The sequence below is a fragment of the Mchenga conophoros genome, linkage group LG9, assembly GCF_057382185.1.
Source record: "Mchenga conophoros isolate Kocher_MC1m ecotype Shallow Benthic linkage group LG9, M_conophoros_male_GT1.1, whole genome shotgun sequence".
NCBI classification, from domain to species: Eukaryota; Metazoa; Chordata; class Actinopteri; order Cichliformes; family Cichlidae; genus Mchenga; species Mchenga conophoros.
In genome coordinates, this window is record NC_140534.1 from 21,273,441 (window position 1) to 21,287,674 (window position 14,234).

Consider the following 14,234-nt stretch of genomic DNA (forward strand, 5'->3'; position numbering starts at 1 on the left):
TTTCATGCATCAGTTAAAACACTCGACTCCAGCTACATGACGCGCAGCTGGAAACACTTCCCGCAAGTCGAGCTGCCCGAGATTCACATAATTTACAGAAAATGTTACATTTTTGTGATTTATATCGTTATTGGACGATAGAATTCTTATATCGGGATATGAGATTTTGGTCATATCGCACAGCCCTATGCTCTACATAAAAGCTACGTTTGTGTCGGTGGTAAGCTGATATCAGCTCATAGTTCTGGCTGAGCAACATCATCTGTCAGGCTCTGCAAAGGATACCAAATGTTGTAGACTTGAGGCATTATTTTAACACTTCAGTTTGCAAGCCTGCATAGAAAAGTGACTGAAGTAGTTCATAGTGACTAAAAACCTTCTCAAAGCAACAGTTATTTGTCATCTCTGTCTTAAAAGCATTTCAAAATAAAGTGTAAAAGCTCCCTTGAACATCACCAAAAATAATACTAGAGGTTCAGCATTACTGATGGCATGTATATTTTAGTCATCTTAAAGCACAAATGTGTAATTTTTTTGTCGCAGCATCAGTTCTGTAGTATTACAGAGGAATTTTGTGATTGGTAAGTGGTTAGCCAGTGAGTATATTCTGTATAATCCTCCTTTATGACTCTTAGAATTATTTACAGTTGACAAAAAACATATTTTAATAATTATGACCTGAAACTAGCAGGTGAGCTCATAAAATCATCATGGAAATGTTTGGAAACGAGCTGAGGGGCTTTTTACCAAAAATCTAGACGTCTGCTTGTAAACAGAGGAGTCTCCACCTGCTGGCCACTGTAAAGAATGCAGGTTTGGGGCATTTCTGCATTGGGTGAAAGCTGCATCGATCTTTTATCGCGTCTATGCTCAGGTTACAGTGACTGATGTCAGCTTGGTCTCATCTGTCATGTGTCCTTCTGCAGCCCAGTCCCATCAAGAAGGACCGCTCCCCGAGGCCTCAGAGCTTCTGCCACTCCTCCAGCCTCTCACCCCACGACAAGCTCTCCCTGCCGGGCTTCATCAGCCAGAGGGACAAGCAGCAGCGTCTCTCCTACAGCGCCTTTACTAACCAGATGTACAGCGCCTCCACCGACCTCAGCTCCTCCCCGGTGGCCGACGGGCCGCCGCTGCCACCCAGGAACCAGGGCAAAGGTCAGACCTAGCTGCTCCGAGCGGCTTTGAGCCTGCATCGGTTTTCCGACCGCATTCAGTTTTATCAGGCTCTAGCTCGAATAAATTCAGGAGGTCACATTCTGCTAATATCTCCTTTTGCAAATGTCAGCCTGTGATGCAAATGGTCTAAAGGTTGTTTGCATGCTCTGCTGTGGCTGATAACTGTGGAGGAAAGATGGCCTGTGGAAATGACTTTATTATGTCTGTTAATGTTTGATTATTTGCAGTCAGGATAAGGTTTGTGGGAATGCTTTGTAAATGACTTTAATGGAAAGTTCCTTCTTTGTGCTGTCAGTCAGTTTCCACACCCTGCAGTGGTATGCAATTTGTCAGCACACAGATCAGAGGGCGGGAAGCGGGTGTCATTAAGATTGCTTACACTGTAAACGTTCAGGAAAACACGGCTGTAGCAGAGGGCAAGGTGGCAAAGGAGGATACACACTTACTTAATCGTTAGCCTGGGCAAAGTATCCACAGAGTGTACTGTGGGCGTGCTGTCTCTGCAATATTGGAATTAAAAATAACACTCCTCCCCCTGTGGACCTGTACTAGCTTTCTCTGAAAACACTGCATAAGCTTAACTCTGCCAGCATCCATCTTAACAGTCATTTAATCCATCGCATAGCATTCAAATCTTATTTTTCCTAAAGCAAAGGGGTGTGAAATTTCACTTGTTTCCAGTTCAAATTAACCTCTTTCTGGTGACCCTTGGCTAAGCCTGCTTTCCACAGTAGCACAACAAGCACCCAGTGTGTAAAAAGGAGAGAAATTATTACATAAAAATGTGAGACGTTGAATCAAAATATGAATTTTTTTTAATACTATGGATACTAAATTTCACAAAGAAGTAGATTACAGTATTAATCTACTTCTGTGTTTGCTTCTCCAGCAAAGATGTGTTTGCTTCTCCAGCCAACACATCTTAACAGGAATTATGCAAATTTTCAGGCCCCTGAACTCATTAGTTTCCTTAAAAATGAAATGAATTAAAGGAAAAGGGAGTTTTATCTTCTAGCATCAGTTTTAAAGGGCAATTTAAAAACCCCGTCATCTGGAAAACTACTTGAATTTTTTTTTAGATATCTCTACGGTGGCTCAAAAAAAAAGCTCACGTTAACACAGAGTGATGGATGAATTCCCTAAAATGTTTGGACGTCTGATCTCTGACAGCAGAGATGGAAACTAGAGTTCTCTCTCATTTTCACAATATGACTTTTTGAAGTCCTCAAAAGTCATTCACCCACACAGCTCAGTTAGAGGATGTGATGTAACGCCTCTCTCCCGTACAGCAGCCACAGTCTTTGGCTGTTATACATAACTATGAGCATATCACAGAAGTTCAAGCAGTGCTTGTTATTGGTTTAGTAGCTGGGGATAGTAGCTAATAGCTAATGCAGCTTTATATTAGGTATGTTTGCTCCCTTTGCTTAAGAGTACAGATGAGCGTACTAAGCTATACAAACACAATTTTTCCATTCATATTAATTTTAGCATTTTTTTTCTCACATTTTTATCTTTGGAAAAGCGATGACAAATGCTCGTAGGTACCAAGTATCTTCCTCTCTTCCTCTTCCCCTCTGCGATCTGATATTTCTGTCAGTGTTGTCCCCAAAACATCATAATCAGAACTGACCGGTCGTGCTTTTGTAATGTCAGAGCTTTACGCCTGAGAAAAAATTCCTGCGCACGGGGAAATGTTGTTTTTGAAACCATAATCTTTGCTTAAACCCGGCTGAACTTTGCCCATTATGTCTAACAAACAGAAGATTAATAATTCCACATTTACTTTTGGTTTCCTGTTGGTCACAAATCCCAGTGTCACGGGTGAAAGTCCACCATAACCTTATCTATAATTAGCCTTTATCGCTTCAGCCACGTTGTAGTGTTTTTATCCTTGATCGTCACAATATGATTGGTCAGTCGGTCCAGTGTTTATGATGCTTAAGGGACAACGCCTGCGGCTGTGTCAGAGACGTCTTCTCATGTGAACTGTGCTTTGATCTTTTTAGTTCCTGTCCTCCTAAATGTCCCTGAAGAATGAGCATTAATATTTCTCACAGGTTCAGCTACCCGTAAATAACCAAAACGGCACTGGAAACAAGTCATTTTATGCAAAAATAAGATTAAGAGGGAAAACATCATAGATGCATTGAGAATATCACGCTAACCCTTCATTGGCGGCGCTCTCTCTTTCTCCCTCTCTCTCAGTGGGTGCTGAAGAGCTGGCTCCCCGGGGGGCGGCTTCACACCGTTTCTCCTCTTTTTTTTTTCTTCTTTTTTTTGCTTTGCTTGCCACTGATAAGATTTCATCTTGTTATTTTACAGCGTGTGGGAGCAGCTCTTTTATAAGACTGACATACTGTAGATTCTCTCCCACACTCCTCATCTCGCTCTGTTTTCTTTCTCTTTTTTGTTTCTCTATTCTTTCAGCTCCACACTTGGCATTCCTTGGCTCTCATTCGCACTACGCCACACTGGCTGGCACTCGACCATACATCAGTGAATATCCTGGTTTTATGTTCTCCCTCCTTACTCGGCTGTGTGCCCCACATACAGTTGTCCCTCAGTTGTTTCTTCCTTTTACAGCTCACTTTTACGGGGTGGTGGCATTTATTTAAGTGAATAACGGCACCACATAGGCAAGCTTTTAATTATTTATTGCCTATGTGATTTTTTTAAATTCTATTTTCCCACCATCCATGGGCTGTAAACTCCTAACCACAGCTGATTCCTCTCTGGCTGAGCTCTCTATTAGCTGCTTTCACCCTACTCTTCTCTGTACTGGTGACCAGTCACTGCTTTGGAGTCCCAGTAGATAAAGGCAGGCGTATTTAAAAAATAAAAGTCCCCGTCCAGACACTCCTGTGTGTATTTATATGTTCAAACAATATTGTTTTACTTGCATTAACTTGTCTCCTCCTCATTATCCTCTCCTTTATCTCCTTTACCTGTCATTTTTTTTATTTGTTTATCTTTTTGGTGGGCTTCATCACCTCATGTGTCTTATGTATCGCTCCTCCAGCTCCTCCCCCATCCGGCCCTCCCTCTTCACTCACACCAGGAGGCAGCTCCACCCTGTCCAAGAAGAGACCGCCGCCCCCCCCTCCTGGACACAAACGCACCCTGTCCGACCCACCCAGCCCACTCTCTCACAGTCCACACAGTAAAGGGGGCGTAACCGGGGGTGAGATGCAAGCACACGTTCTGTAACAGTAGGGCTGGTTTCACTCAGGCGTGTGGTTCCAGTCTGAAGATAGAAGATCACGATTCTCCAGAGAAGTTTTGTTCATTTTTTAAGTTAATTTCACTTAGGAGAGGAAAAACCGAATGTTAACTCTGCGTCCACTTCTAGGTTTTTCCAGAGCGTTTTGAGTTCATACGCTCTTACCCAGAGATTCATAGGTCATGTATCCCACCGGAGGTAGACTCCATTGAATAATTACCACCTTAAAATGTGTTTTTAAAGCTAATAAGTGGACATAGTTTAGATTTTTTTTATTTTAGCTGATTTTTTTTAGTATTTTGACTTTTGTTTATTAAGTTCCACAAACTGTTTCTTCCATTTTTGTCTCTTATGCAGTCTGAAGAGCCATAAACAGTCCCTCTACACATCCTATACATTTCTGTAGAGCTGCATTTGTCGAGTAATTTGTAGTTAATATCTACTGGATGTCCAGTCCAATCCAACTTTATTTAGTAAGCACTTTTAAAAAAACAACATAGTGCTTTCAATTTAAAAGACACCAATAGAATATAAAACACTTGTTTGTTTGTTGTTTTTGTTTTTTAAAGGAAAGTAAAAACCAGTAAAACATGAAAATAACAGAAATAAAATAATTCAAGTAAGTTTTATTTTATAGCTCTAAATCACAACAGCAGTGACGTCAAGGCTCTTTATAGTATAAATATTATAGCAAAGACCCCAACAACTCCATAATCCGATGACCCCCTTTAAGCAAACACTTGGCGATAGTGGGGAGGAAAAACTCCCTTTTAACAGGAAGAAACCTCCAGCAGAAACAGCCTCAGAGAGGCCATCTGCCCCAACAGACTGGGGGAGATGGGAGAACCAAATGTTTTGTCGCTGAAAGCATTAATCCACAAAAACTTAGCATTACAGTGTAGCAACGATGCTTCAACCACTTAGACTATTTAGACTCGATGTCTCCAGCTGTTCGAGTCCACATCAAAGTATAATCGTGTCGTTAGCCTCTGGCGGGAAGTTTTTCAGTTTTCTGGTTTAGCCAGATGTTACCCGGGCCGAGCTGTTGTTTACAGTAGCAGCTAAATTTTAAAAAGCTAACAAAAGACAGATTTTGGTGGAGTTTAATCGATGATTCTGAAATTGTATTCCAGCAAATATGTTCAACCAAAGATCGCTAGATCCTGATTGGCCAACAGCATTTGGACTACAAATTGACTACAAATGGTACCAAAAATCTGTTCCTTTATCTACAGTCTGTATGTTTAAATATATACAGAGAACTTCCATATGGTTGCATTATAAACCATCTAATTCACAACTTTGTGAACATCCTCAAATCACCATTCAGAATAGCTTTAAAGTGCATATTGAGACAAATATGCTTATACAACTGTGGATTTGATTTAAAAAACAATCACATTTTACATGTGGTCATATCTTTAGGGAAATTTTTACTGTTATTGGGGCTACGTTCCCATGTCTCTCACACACGCACACTCTAAACCCAACCACTAATAAAAAGATGGTATTTAGTTGCACAACAACCCCTGTTTCCAAATAACGAGGGGCTCATGGAAAGCTCAGCCAGATGACGCCTCCCTCATTGTTTTTTTTGTTGTTTTTAACCATCACAGCATGTTGATTTATTTCCATATTTATATTAAATTAATCTCTTGGCCAGCGCTCCAATATGGTGTTAAATAATCTCGTATTGCCATCATCGATGTTAATTTTTAGGAAGCGACTCCACCCCTCCTCCGGTGACTAAGATGTCTCCTGTTTCCAACAAGTTTGAAGGCATTCCTCAACAGCAAAGGTATCAGACAGAAACTGTGTGGATGTTGAAGCCTCTTCTTTGTGAAATAGTTTTGTTTTTGTTTTTTTCAAATATAGTTATTTCACTTTTTTTTTCTAGCTCTACTTCAAGCAACACAAAGTCTACACTTGGTCCAAGGGTTCTTCCCAAACTACCTCAGAAAGGTACAGACGTTTGGATATTTTGTGTTTTTAGTGCAAGGAGTTGAATTAAAAAGGTATTAATGAGCCACTATGCGGTTACCTCTCCAGTGGCATTGCGTAAGATTGACACCATACACCATCCGTCTGTGGATAAGCCTAGCCTTCCTCCAGAGGTCTTCCAGAAGTCTCCGCCGCCAGCTGAAACCCCGCAGAAGGTTCCTCTGGTGGAGAGGCCTCAGCCGGGAGACCTTCCCCCAAAACCGCAGGTGTCGGAACTCCCCCCTAAACCTGGAGACCTTCCTCCGAAGCCGCAGCTCTCCGACCTCCCTCCCAAACCTCAGCTGGGTGACCTACCACCTAAACCCCAGCTCAAAGACCTCCCTCCCAAGCCTCATCTTGCAGACATCCCCCCAAAACCTGGGTCAGTCGAGTCTGCTCCCAGGCCGCTCCACGGAGAGCCAACGCCAAGGCCCCAAATACAGCCTCCACCTCCGCCTCAAACTCATCCTCAACCACAACCTCAACCGCACCCACAGCCTCAAGACTCGCCGTCACCTAATCAGCAGGCAAATATAGGGACCCCATTTCAACAGTCTGCTGAAGACACCAACGGGACCCCTGCAGGCACCCAAGAGACACCTGTGCCCCTCCCAAGGAAGATCACAACGGTATGGACTCGCATATTATTTCTAAGGGTTCCTTTTTAAAAAAGAAATAACAGTGTAAACATACACATTTTTACGTCTTTGTATATTTACTCATATATAATATTTCAGCTATCACGTATATAGATGTTAATCATTGCAAAAGTCCCTCCAGCATAGACTTTCTTAATGCAAATAATGTTAACGCAATGCAAAATTTGTTAACATCAACACACTACAAACTCCTGCATTCCTAAATGCCTGCCACTTCACAGTATATCAGGTAAACTTGCCATTGTTTTTGTCACCGTATAATCCAGACTGGACCTTGTGTCTTTTTTTCAGATTGAAAAGTACAAAAGTTACAAACCTACCTTAAGATCCTGGATGTTTTGTCCTCTGTGTCTGAGATAATTTGTAGTTTTAGAGTATAAATGGGTTGAATTCGTTCCCAGTGGAGACTCTCATTGACTCTGCCTCTGAGTGAAGCTGCTTTTATTTAATAAACTCAGTGAAAACACTCCTACAGATCTTTTTATCTGTTGGTAAAACCCCAGAATATACATTTGCTCTGTCACTTCCTCTTGTTTGGTGCGAAACTTGTTGATAAACAGCATATTTGAGGTTAGGCGTGTAGGCGTTTGATACAATGTGCCAGATATGGCATGGACTTAATTTACAACGCCTGCATTTACATATGCAAAGATAACTGTTAGAGTTTGCATGAACATGAGATAAAATGTACAGCTGTGGTGTGTTTTCCACTAAATCAGCTGGATTGCTCTATGCCAGTACATGACTATCGGATATAAAAGAAGCACCACTTGACACCTATGCGACATGTCTTTGTAAACTGTTCCTGTCTTCAAAGGTTTGTTCAGATCTCACCAGATGCTCGGGGGACATTTCAGTCTTACAACAAAAACATGGTTACTCTTAAAAAATATCTGTTTTATTGTGTTAAATGTGTCTGGACACATTGTGTTATACTAAATTTAAATACATCTCCGTTATTATTAATAAATGGAGTAAACCCTGCAGGCTAGTTAATTAACACGCCTCACTACTACTCGTCATATTCCAGAGACGCCATCCCAATATGTGGAGAGCGGTCACCTTGGGTCAGCGCTGTCCCCGACACCATTAAAGTTAAAGTAAATTTAAATATAGCATCCCAGATACGAACTTCGCAGACAGACTTTTTATTTCATCATCACTCCCCATTTTTTCGGTGTAACATATTTGTGGGGAGTGATGATGTCGAAGCCTAGATGGCAAACTCTAAATGCGTAATGGTGCTGTTATGAATCGCACAAAGCCAGAGTGGTCGGACTGAACTGGTTTTGCTGTTTGTTTCTGTCCAGGGGAAGAACAAAGCCCGGCGGGTGAAGACGATCTACGACTGCCAGGCTGACAATGATGACGAACTGACATTTGTTGAAGGAGAGGTGATTATAGTAACAGGGGAAGAGGACCAGGAGTGGTGGGTGAGTGTGGCCTAAGCATATCTTGTACCTTTTGAACATCTCGCAGTTTAAACTAATAGAAAAAAACAAAATCACACAATATTCCTTTGCTTTGCCTCCAGATCGGGCACATTGAAGGAGATCCGGAAAGAAAAGGAGTATTCCCCATGTCTTTTGTGCACATCCTGAGTGACTGACAGCCAGAAAGACTTGCACTACACCTCTGTCCCTAAATTGGGAGGTCCTGTAAATAGCTCTCATAACACCTCTTGTCACAAGACAAGTGTCCTAAAGAAGAAAAAAAACAACAACACACCAAGAAGAAACCCCACGAAGGCTCATCTAGCCATGGATGCCTCATCCATGCTGTACAAAGAATGTGTGTATTCTTCCTCTACCAGTATTATCTTAACCCTATAGCACGGCTGTGACGAAGCCACTCTCAAAACCCTAGCACTTACCTTAAAGTCTATGTTTATGCTGTTACTGTGTATATATGTATGTAAATATATATATTTGTGTGTGAGTGTACATACATGTTTTATTGTACAAAACATGTACCATTGCTCTCTGCCTGTCAGATTAAGCATCAGGGTGGTAGAGTTTGAATTTTATCTGTATTGATTTTACCGGCCCTCAAATAACTATCTGCTCATATTTCTGGGAAAAGGACAAATATGAAATGGAATGTGAAATAGGTCATGTCATTGTTTGTCTTGCATCCCTGTTTACCACCACAATTGACTGAAGAGGCAGGAAGTCTCCCACTGACTCTTCCCGAGATGGAAGAAAGAGAAAAAAAAAAAGTCATTTAATGTACTCTTTGTTCTTGCTTGCTTTGTGTGTACTCGTATTATGGTTGTTTTACAGTTTACCTGCTGCTACTGTGTGGTGGAATATCAACGCCTGTGGTTCACTGTAGGTCACTAATTTACTCCTTGTTACACTGTTCACTGTATGTATGCTCTGTGTGTGAACTCAACGCCATCTCCACAGTCCTTTGACCTTTTTTCTGTGCATGGTGTAACAATGACTGGAAATGAGTGGAGTGCTGCGTTCGACGACGCTCACCTCAGGGTTTGAAGAGCCACTATTAATATAAAGCAGGACTGCGCAAAATGTATCCTGTTGTTAAAAGCCACTATTAATGACAAGTACGGGAAACTCCAGAGGACATCTTAGCAATAACTTGATTTTTCTGACAGGCTAGAAGTCTCACAACAACCTGTGTTCACAGTTCAGTGTCTTGTAAAACCTCATGAGCTTGAATTTTTTTCTTTTTAGTTTGAGTCATGTGATATCATTCTGTTACTGGATTCAGTTGTAGGCAGTATAAAAGACGGACGAAGATGGCCGCCGGTTTTTGGACTGTATTTTTCAAGCTTCGGCGCTGTTTTAGTCAGTGCCATGTTGGCTTCTCAAAGCCAGAAGTTACCTTATATGGCACACTGCGTTCATAAACAGTATGGGTGTGCTGAGTAACACACTAACGATAATAATACTAGAATTTAACTCGGCAAAATTGAAGGAGAAGCTTCTTGGATGGTCTCTACCACACAGCAAACTGATATTGAGATCTATTAAAAATGCTCTGAAAGGCACCAACGGCACAAAGTGGACGAGGCCTAGCAGACAACAATTGGGATGCCTTTCAATCTATGTGGTCACACCCCTTACTTATATACCTAGATGGATGAGTTTTTGAAAGAAACTACCCCTGAGACCAAAAATGTTTTTGTTTTTCTACCAGGCTGTAAACATGCTTAATGCTGTCAAGTTATTTTAACATGGGAGTCTACTCCCTTCTGGAGCCAGCCTCAAGTGGCCACCAGAGGAACTGCAGTTTCCCTGCTGGCTTAGTTTCAGCTCCAGCAGTTGCCCCTTGGATTTAGTACATTTCCAGGTTTACCTGTGAACCAGAGATCTCTTTTTAGACGAGGTGGACTTTAGAGAGCCGATGTATTTTCACCTGGTCCACACCAACCTGCAGTTCTTCCCATGTTAAGGAACAAACCCATCAACCCATTGTATCATTAAAAGTGCTGTATTTAAACCTTAAGCCTGGTCTTTTATTTGGTCGCCATGTAGTTTTGAGGTCTTTACGGCTTTAAGCCAAGCATTTATTTTTAAAGTTGCTGTTGATGTTAAGCTGGAGAAATTTGGGATTTCTCTGGAATTTTAGTTTTGGGGTTACTCAGATAAAAATTGGCAACTTGTGTAAACGCCATCTATCGTTTCTATATTAAACTTTCACTGCTAATGTTAAATGTACATAAATATGCTGTTGCTTAGAAGCTGGCGTTTTACTAGCATAGCATTGAACTGATTTGAGTTCTCAAAGTGTATTTCAGCATGCAGTATAAAGCACAATTGCAATACAGTGGTGTATATTCGATTCAGGCTTAAACTACTTACGAGGTTTTCTGTTCAAAATGCACACCAAACCAAAAACATTACAAGTAGCCTTAAATCTAGAGTAGAGGCTCAAGTTGTAGGGAGAGAAACTGAAAACTTTACACCCCCATTTAGCACATTGAAGTTTCACACTAGCATTCTTTTGCCAGAGCAAGGCACAAACTACCAGTACAGGACGCTAAAGTGACTCCATGTGCCACTCAAAACATTAAAAGTTTAGATTTCAGATGCCGGCTGTTGTAAACGAACTTGAAAATCCAGACCATACTCATTAGAACCAATAAACTCTGCATTTGGTGCTTTACAATTTAAAGCATGACTTTATTACAAACTGGAGATGTTGTGCACCATGAGATGCTGAGGAGTCTTATTCAGCTTTAATATTTAAGACTATCCCTGAGGAGAGTTTAGTTTAAGTTCTTTCAGATGTACATTAAGATGCAGTTGACGGTTCAACAGTAAAGACACTTAAACCAGTTCTTCTCCACACCATTTTATTTTGAGACATTCAATTTTAAACCAAAAAACCAACCAAACTCTACTTCTGGGTTTATCAACACAGGAATACTATACACTTTAAAGACAACATAAGCTTTTTGTGTCACAACACAAATACATTTCATCAAATAAAACTCTTCCCATGAAGCAGCATTACCAGACCTCTGGTAAACCAAAAACTTATTTACAAACTTGAGCTTTGTGAAGTTTTGAGCCGTGGTTCTTTTCCACTGACTTGATGACTCCTACAGCGACCGTCTGCTTCAGGTCTCTCGCCGCGAAGCGACCTGTGAAGAAGAGCCAGTCAAACGAGGGCACAACCAGGAGGATTCATACACGCAGAGTTGTGTGCATGAAGAGATCTGTGCTTACCTAAAGGAGGGTATGTGAAGAAGCTCTCCACACACATGGGCTTGATGGGGACCAGTTTGACTGTGGCTGCATCTCCAGACATGAGGATCTGCGGGTGGTCCTCCAGCTTCTTGCCAGTGCGGCGGTCGAGCTTCTCCTTCAGCTCAGCGAAACGGCAGGTGACGTGGGCTGTGTGGCAGTCCAGAACTGGGGAGTAGCCTGCTTTGATCTTCCCTGGATGGTTCAGGATTATCACCTAAGACAAAAGCAAGGTTTAGTGGAAACAAACCAAAAAAGTGAGGCAATTTCTTCCTGCAGTGAACCAACCTGAGCGTCAAAGCTTTTAACATCTGAAGGAGGATCCTGCTGAGCGTTCCCAGCCACGTCCCCACGCCGCAGGTTCTTCACGGACACGTTCTTGATGTTAAAGCCAACATTGTGGCCGGGCAGAGCCGTCTCCAGCCCCTGGTGGTGCATCTCAATAGACTTGACCTCTGCAGTGAGCTTGGCAGGGGAGAACGTCAGCATCATGCCAGGCTTCAGGACACCAGTTTCAATTTTACCCACTGGCACCGTCCCAACTCCTGGAGGAGTAAGAAACACTTCAATTTCAGCATGTTTACAGACATTTTCTACTCCAAAAACAATACTGTACTTCCTCTACTGCATTTTTCATAAATGAAGCTGTAATTGAGCTCAGACCAAGAAATCGAGAAAATGGGATCAAAAGCAGCGATTGACATCACCTCCAATTTTGTAGACATCCTGCAGAGGTAATCGTAGTGGCTTGTTGACTGTGCGCACAGGTGGCTGAATAGAGTCCAGGACTTCAAGCAGCGTCTTCCCACTTTTATTCCCTTCCCTTCGTCTCACCTTCCAGCCTTGAAACCACGGCATCTGTGCAGACGTCACTTTTACAGCATTGCAAGCCAACTTCTGGGGTTTAAAGGGGGAAAAAAAAGCCTGAAAACATCATTACCCTTTGAGATGCGGTGATCATGTTCTCCCCAGTCCAGCCTGAAACTGGAACGAAGGGCACAGCCGTGGTGTCGTAGCCAATCTTCCTGAGGAAGCCGCTCACCCCTCGCATCACTTCCTCGAAGCGGCTCTGGCTGTAAGGTGGCTCGGTCAGGTCCATCTTGTTCACACAGACTATGATTTGCTTCACACCTAGAGTATAAGCCAGCAAGGCATGTTCTCTGGTCTGACCACTCCGAGACACGCCGGCCTCATACTCTCCTTTGGCTGCAGAGACCACCAGGAGGGCAACGTCAGCCTGAAATGATATGAGCTTTAGGAAAAGGCAGCATTCATAGCAACAGACATTCAAGCACGCGTGTACTTCCTACCTGTGACGTCCCAGTTATCATGTTTTTGATGAAGTCACGGTGGCCCGGAGCATCAATTACAGTCATGATGTATTTCTGGGTGTTGAACTTCAGCAGCGTGATGTCGATGGTGATTCCTCGCTCCCGCTCAGCTTTCAGCTTGTCCAGCACCCAGGCAAATTTAAAGGAGCTCTTCCCCATCTGGAAGTCAAGCAGAATGAGTTTAACACTTGAAAAGTTGGAAGTTTTGCAGAAATTGTTTTTGTTTTTATTCACTTCATTCGCAGCCTTCTCAAATTTCTCCAGCCTCCTTTGATCAATTCCTCCACACTTGTAGACCAGGTGTCCGGTGGTGGTGGATTTCCCACTGTCAACGTGGCCGATAATCACCACGTTAACATGAGTCTTCTCTTTTCCCATGGTTGGAGATGGCGTTGCAAAACGTAATCAAGAGCGCTGCAGAGCTTCAGAAACTGTTGTTTTCTAGCAAATGGATCTGGCCATCCTCTTTGGAGAGCCTTTATAGCCCCCAGAGGATGCATAATTGAAGACAGGTGTGCTGCTTAATCAAGCTTAATTGGGATCAGTCACACTTTGATGACAAATAAATGCTGCTTAAAGGCAAAGTGGCTTTAAAGCTTGAAGTTTAAAGAATATATTGATCTGCTTTGTGACTGTAATCTGTATTTTTGTTTAAAGTCCCAATGTTTCAGCGCAATCTTTTGATCAGTGTGCAGAAACAGACCGTTACACTCGCTTCTCTCTTAGGGCCTCATCATGGCTCCTCTGATGAGCTCAAATTACAGCCAGGTGAGTCTTTCTCTGGAGCTGGAGCGCGCTCAACACTTGTCTCACTTACTGATTGCTGAAGAGTGAACTGAACAGATAACGGGCACGTTTAGTATCTGTGTCAAAAATATAATGACAAAACAGATCAAATCCATCATACTGAGAGTCTGCTGGTTTGAAGTGTAGTGGGAAAAGCACAGCTGATGTTTTGAATGTATTGAGCTTAATCACAATGAGGGATAATGCTGATCCAACCATTCATAGGCCATGTTTGTAGCTGTTTTAATAACTATAAATCATTAAACATTTTAGCAGGAGGCTCACTTAATTTCAAATCAAACTAATGTTTTGTTGCTCAGTGAAATCTGCTCCAGTGTTTGAACGTGAATATCTTAAAAACTAC

General features: G+C 42.2%; 2 protein-coding genes across 5 annotated transcripts in view; one reads left to right on the top strand and one right to left on the bottom strand.

Annotated features, from left to right (window-relative positions):
- Positions 1–10,509, top strand: part of asap1b (ArfGAP with SH3 domain, ankyrin repeat and PH domain 1b) — an 83,611-nt gene extending 73,102 nt beyond the window's left edge. The window contains exons 22-29 of one of the 4 annotated variants that reach the window (XM_085286907.1): positions 927–1,155; positions 3,607–3,675; positions 4,199–4,360; positions 6,119–6,197; positions 6,297–6,361; positions 6,449–7,008; positions 8,349–8,471; positions 8,573–10,509. In XM_085286907.1, the coding sequence (XP_085143033.1) occupies positions 927–1,155; positions 3,607–3,675; positions 4,199–4,360; positions 6,119–6,197; positions 6,297–6,361; positions 6,449–7,008; positions 8,349–8,471; positions 8,573–8,647 (1,362 nt within the window). In that variant the 3' untranslated portion in view covers positions 8,648–10,509. The remainder of the gene's footprint in view (positions 1–926; positions 1,156–3,606; positions 3,676–4,198; positions 4,361–6,118; positions 6,198–6,296; positions 6,362–6,448; positions 7,009–8,348; positions 8,472–8,572) is intronic. The other 3 variants (XM_085286909.1, XM_085286908.1, XM_085286910.1) reach the window with 3 other exon arrangements.
- Positions 10,510–11,353: 844 nt separating this feature from the next.
- eef1a1l3 (eukaryotic translation elongation factor 1 alpha 1, like 3) lies at positions 11,354–13,605 on the bottom strand. Its single transcript, XM_085286911.1, has 7 exons — positions 13,319–13,605; positions 13,064–13,243; positions 12,694–12,990; positions 12,461–12,611; positions 12,042–12,298; positions 11,736–11,970; positions 11,354–11,650 (listed from the first exon to the last, which is right to left on the bottom strand). The coding sequence occupies exons 1-7, from the start codon at positions 13,460–13,462 to the stop codon at positions 11,544–11,546; spliced, it is 1,371 nt and encodes a 456-aa protein (XP_085143037.1). The 5' UTR covers positions 13,463–13,605; the 3' UTR covers positions 11,354–11,543.
- Positions 13,606–14,234: the final 629 nt, after the last annotated feature.

Excerpts from the sequence above, each read along its gene's own strand:
- eef1a1l3 (XM_085286911.1), bottom strand. The coding sequence starts at position 13,462 with ATGGGAAAAGAGAAGACTCATGTTAACGTGGTGATTATCGGCCACGTT. Across the intron at positions 13,244-13,318 it reads TTGAGAAGGCTGCGAATGAA|ATGGGGAAGAGCTCCTTTAA; the intron begins GTGAATAAAAAC and ends CTTGACTTCCAG. Across the intron at positions 12,612-12,693 it reads TGATCACCGCATCTCAAAGG|ATGCCGTGGTTTCAAGGCTG; the intron begins GTAATGATGTTT and ends ACGTCTGCACAG.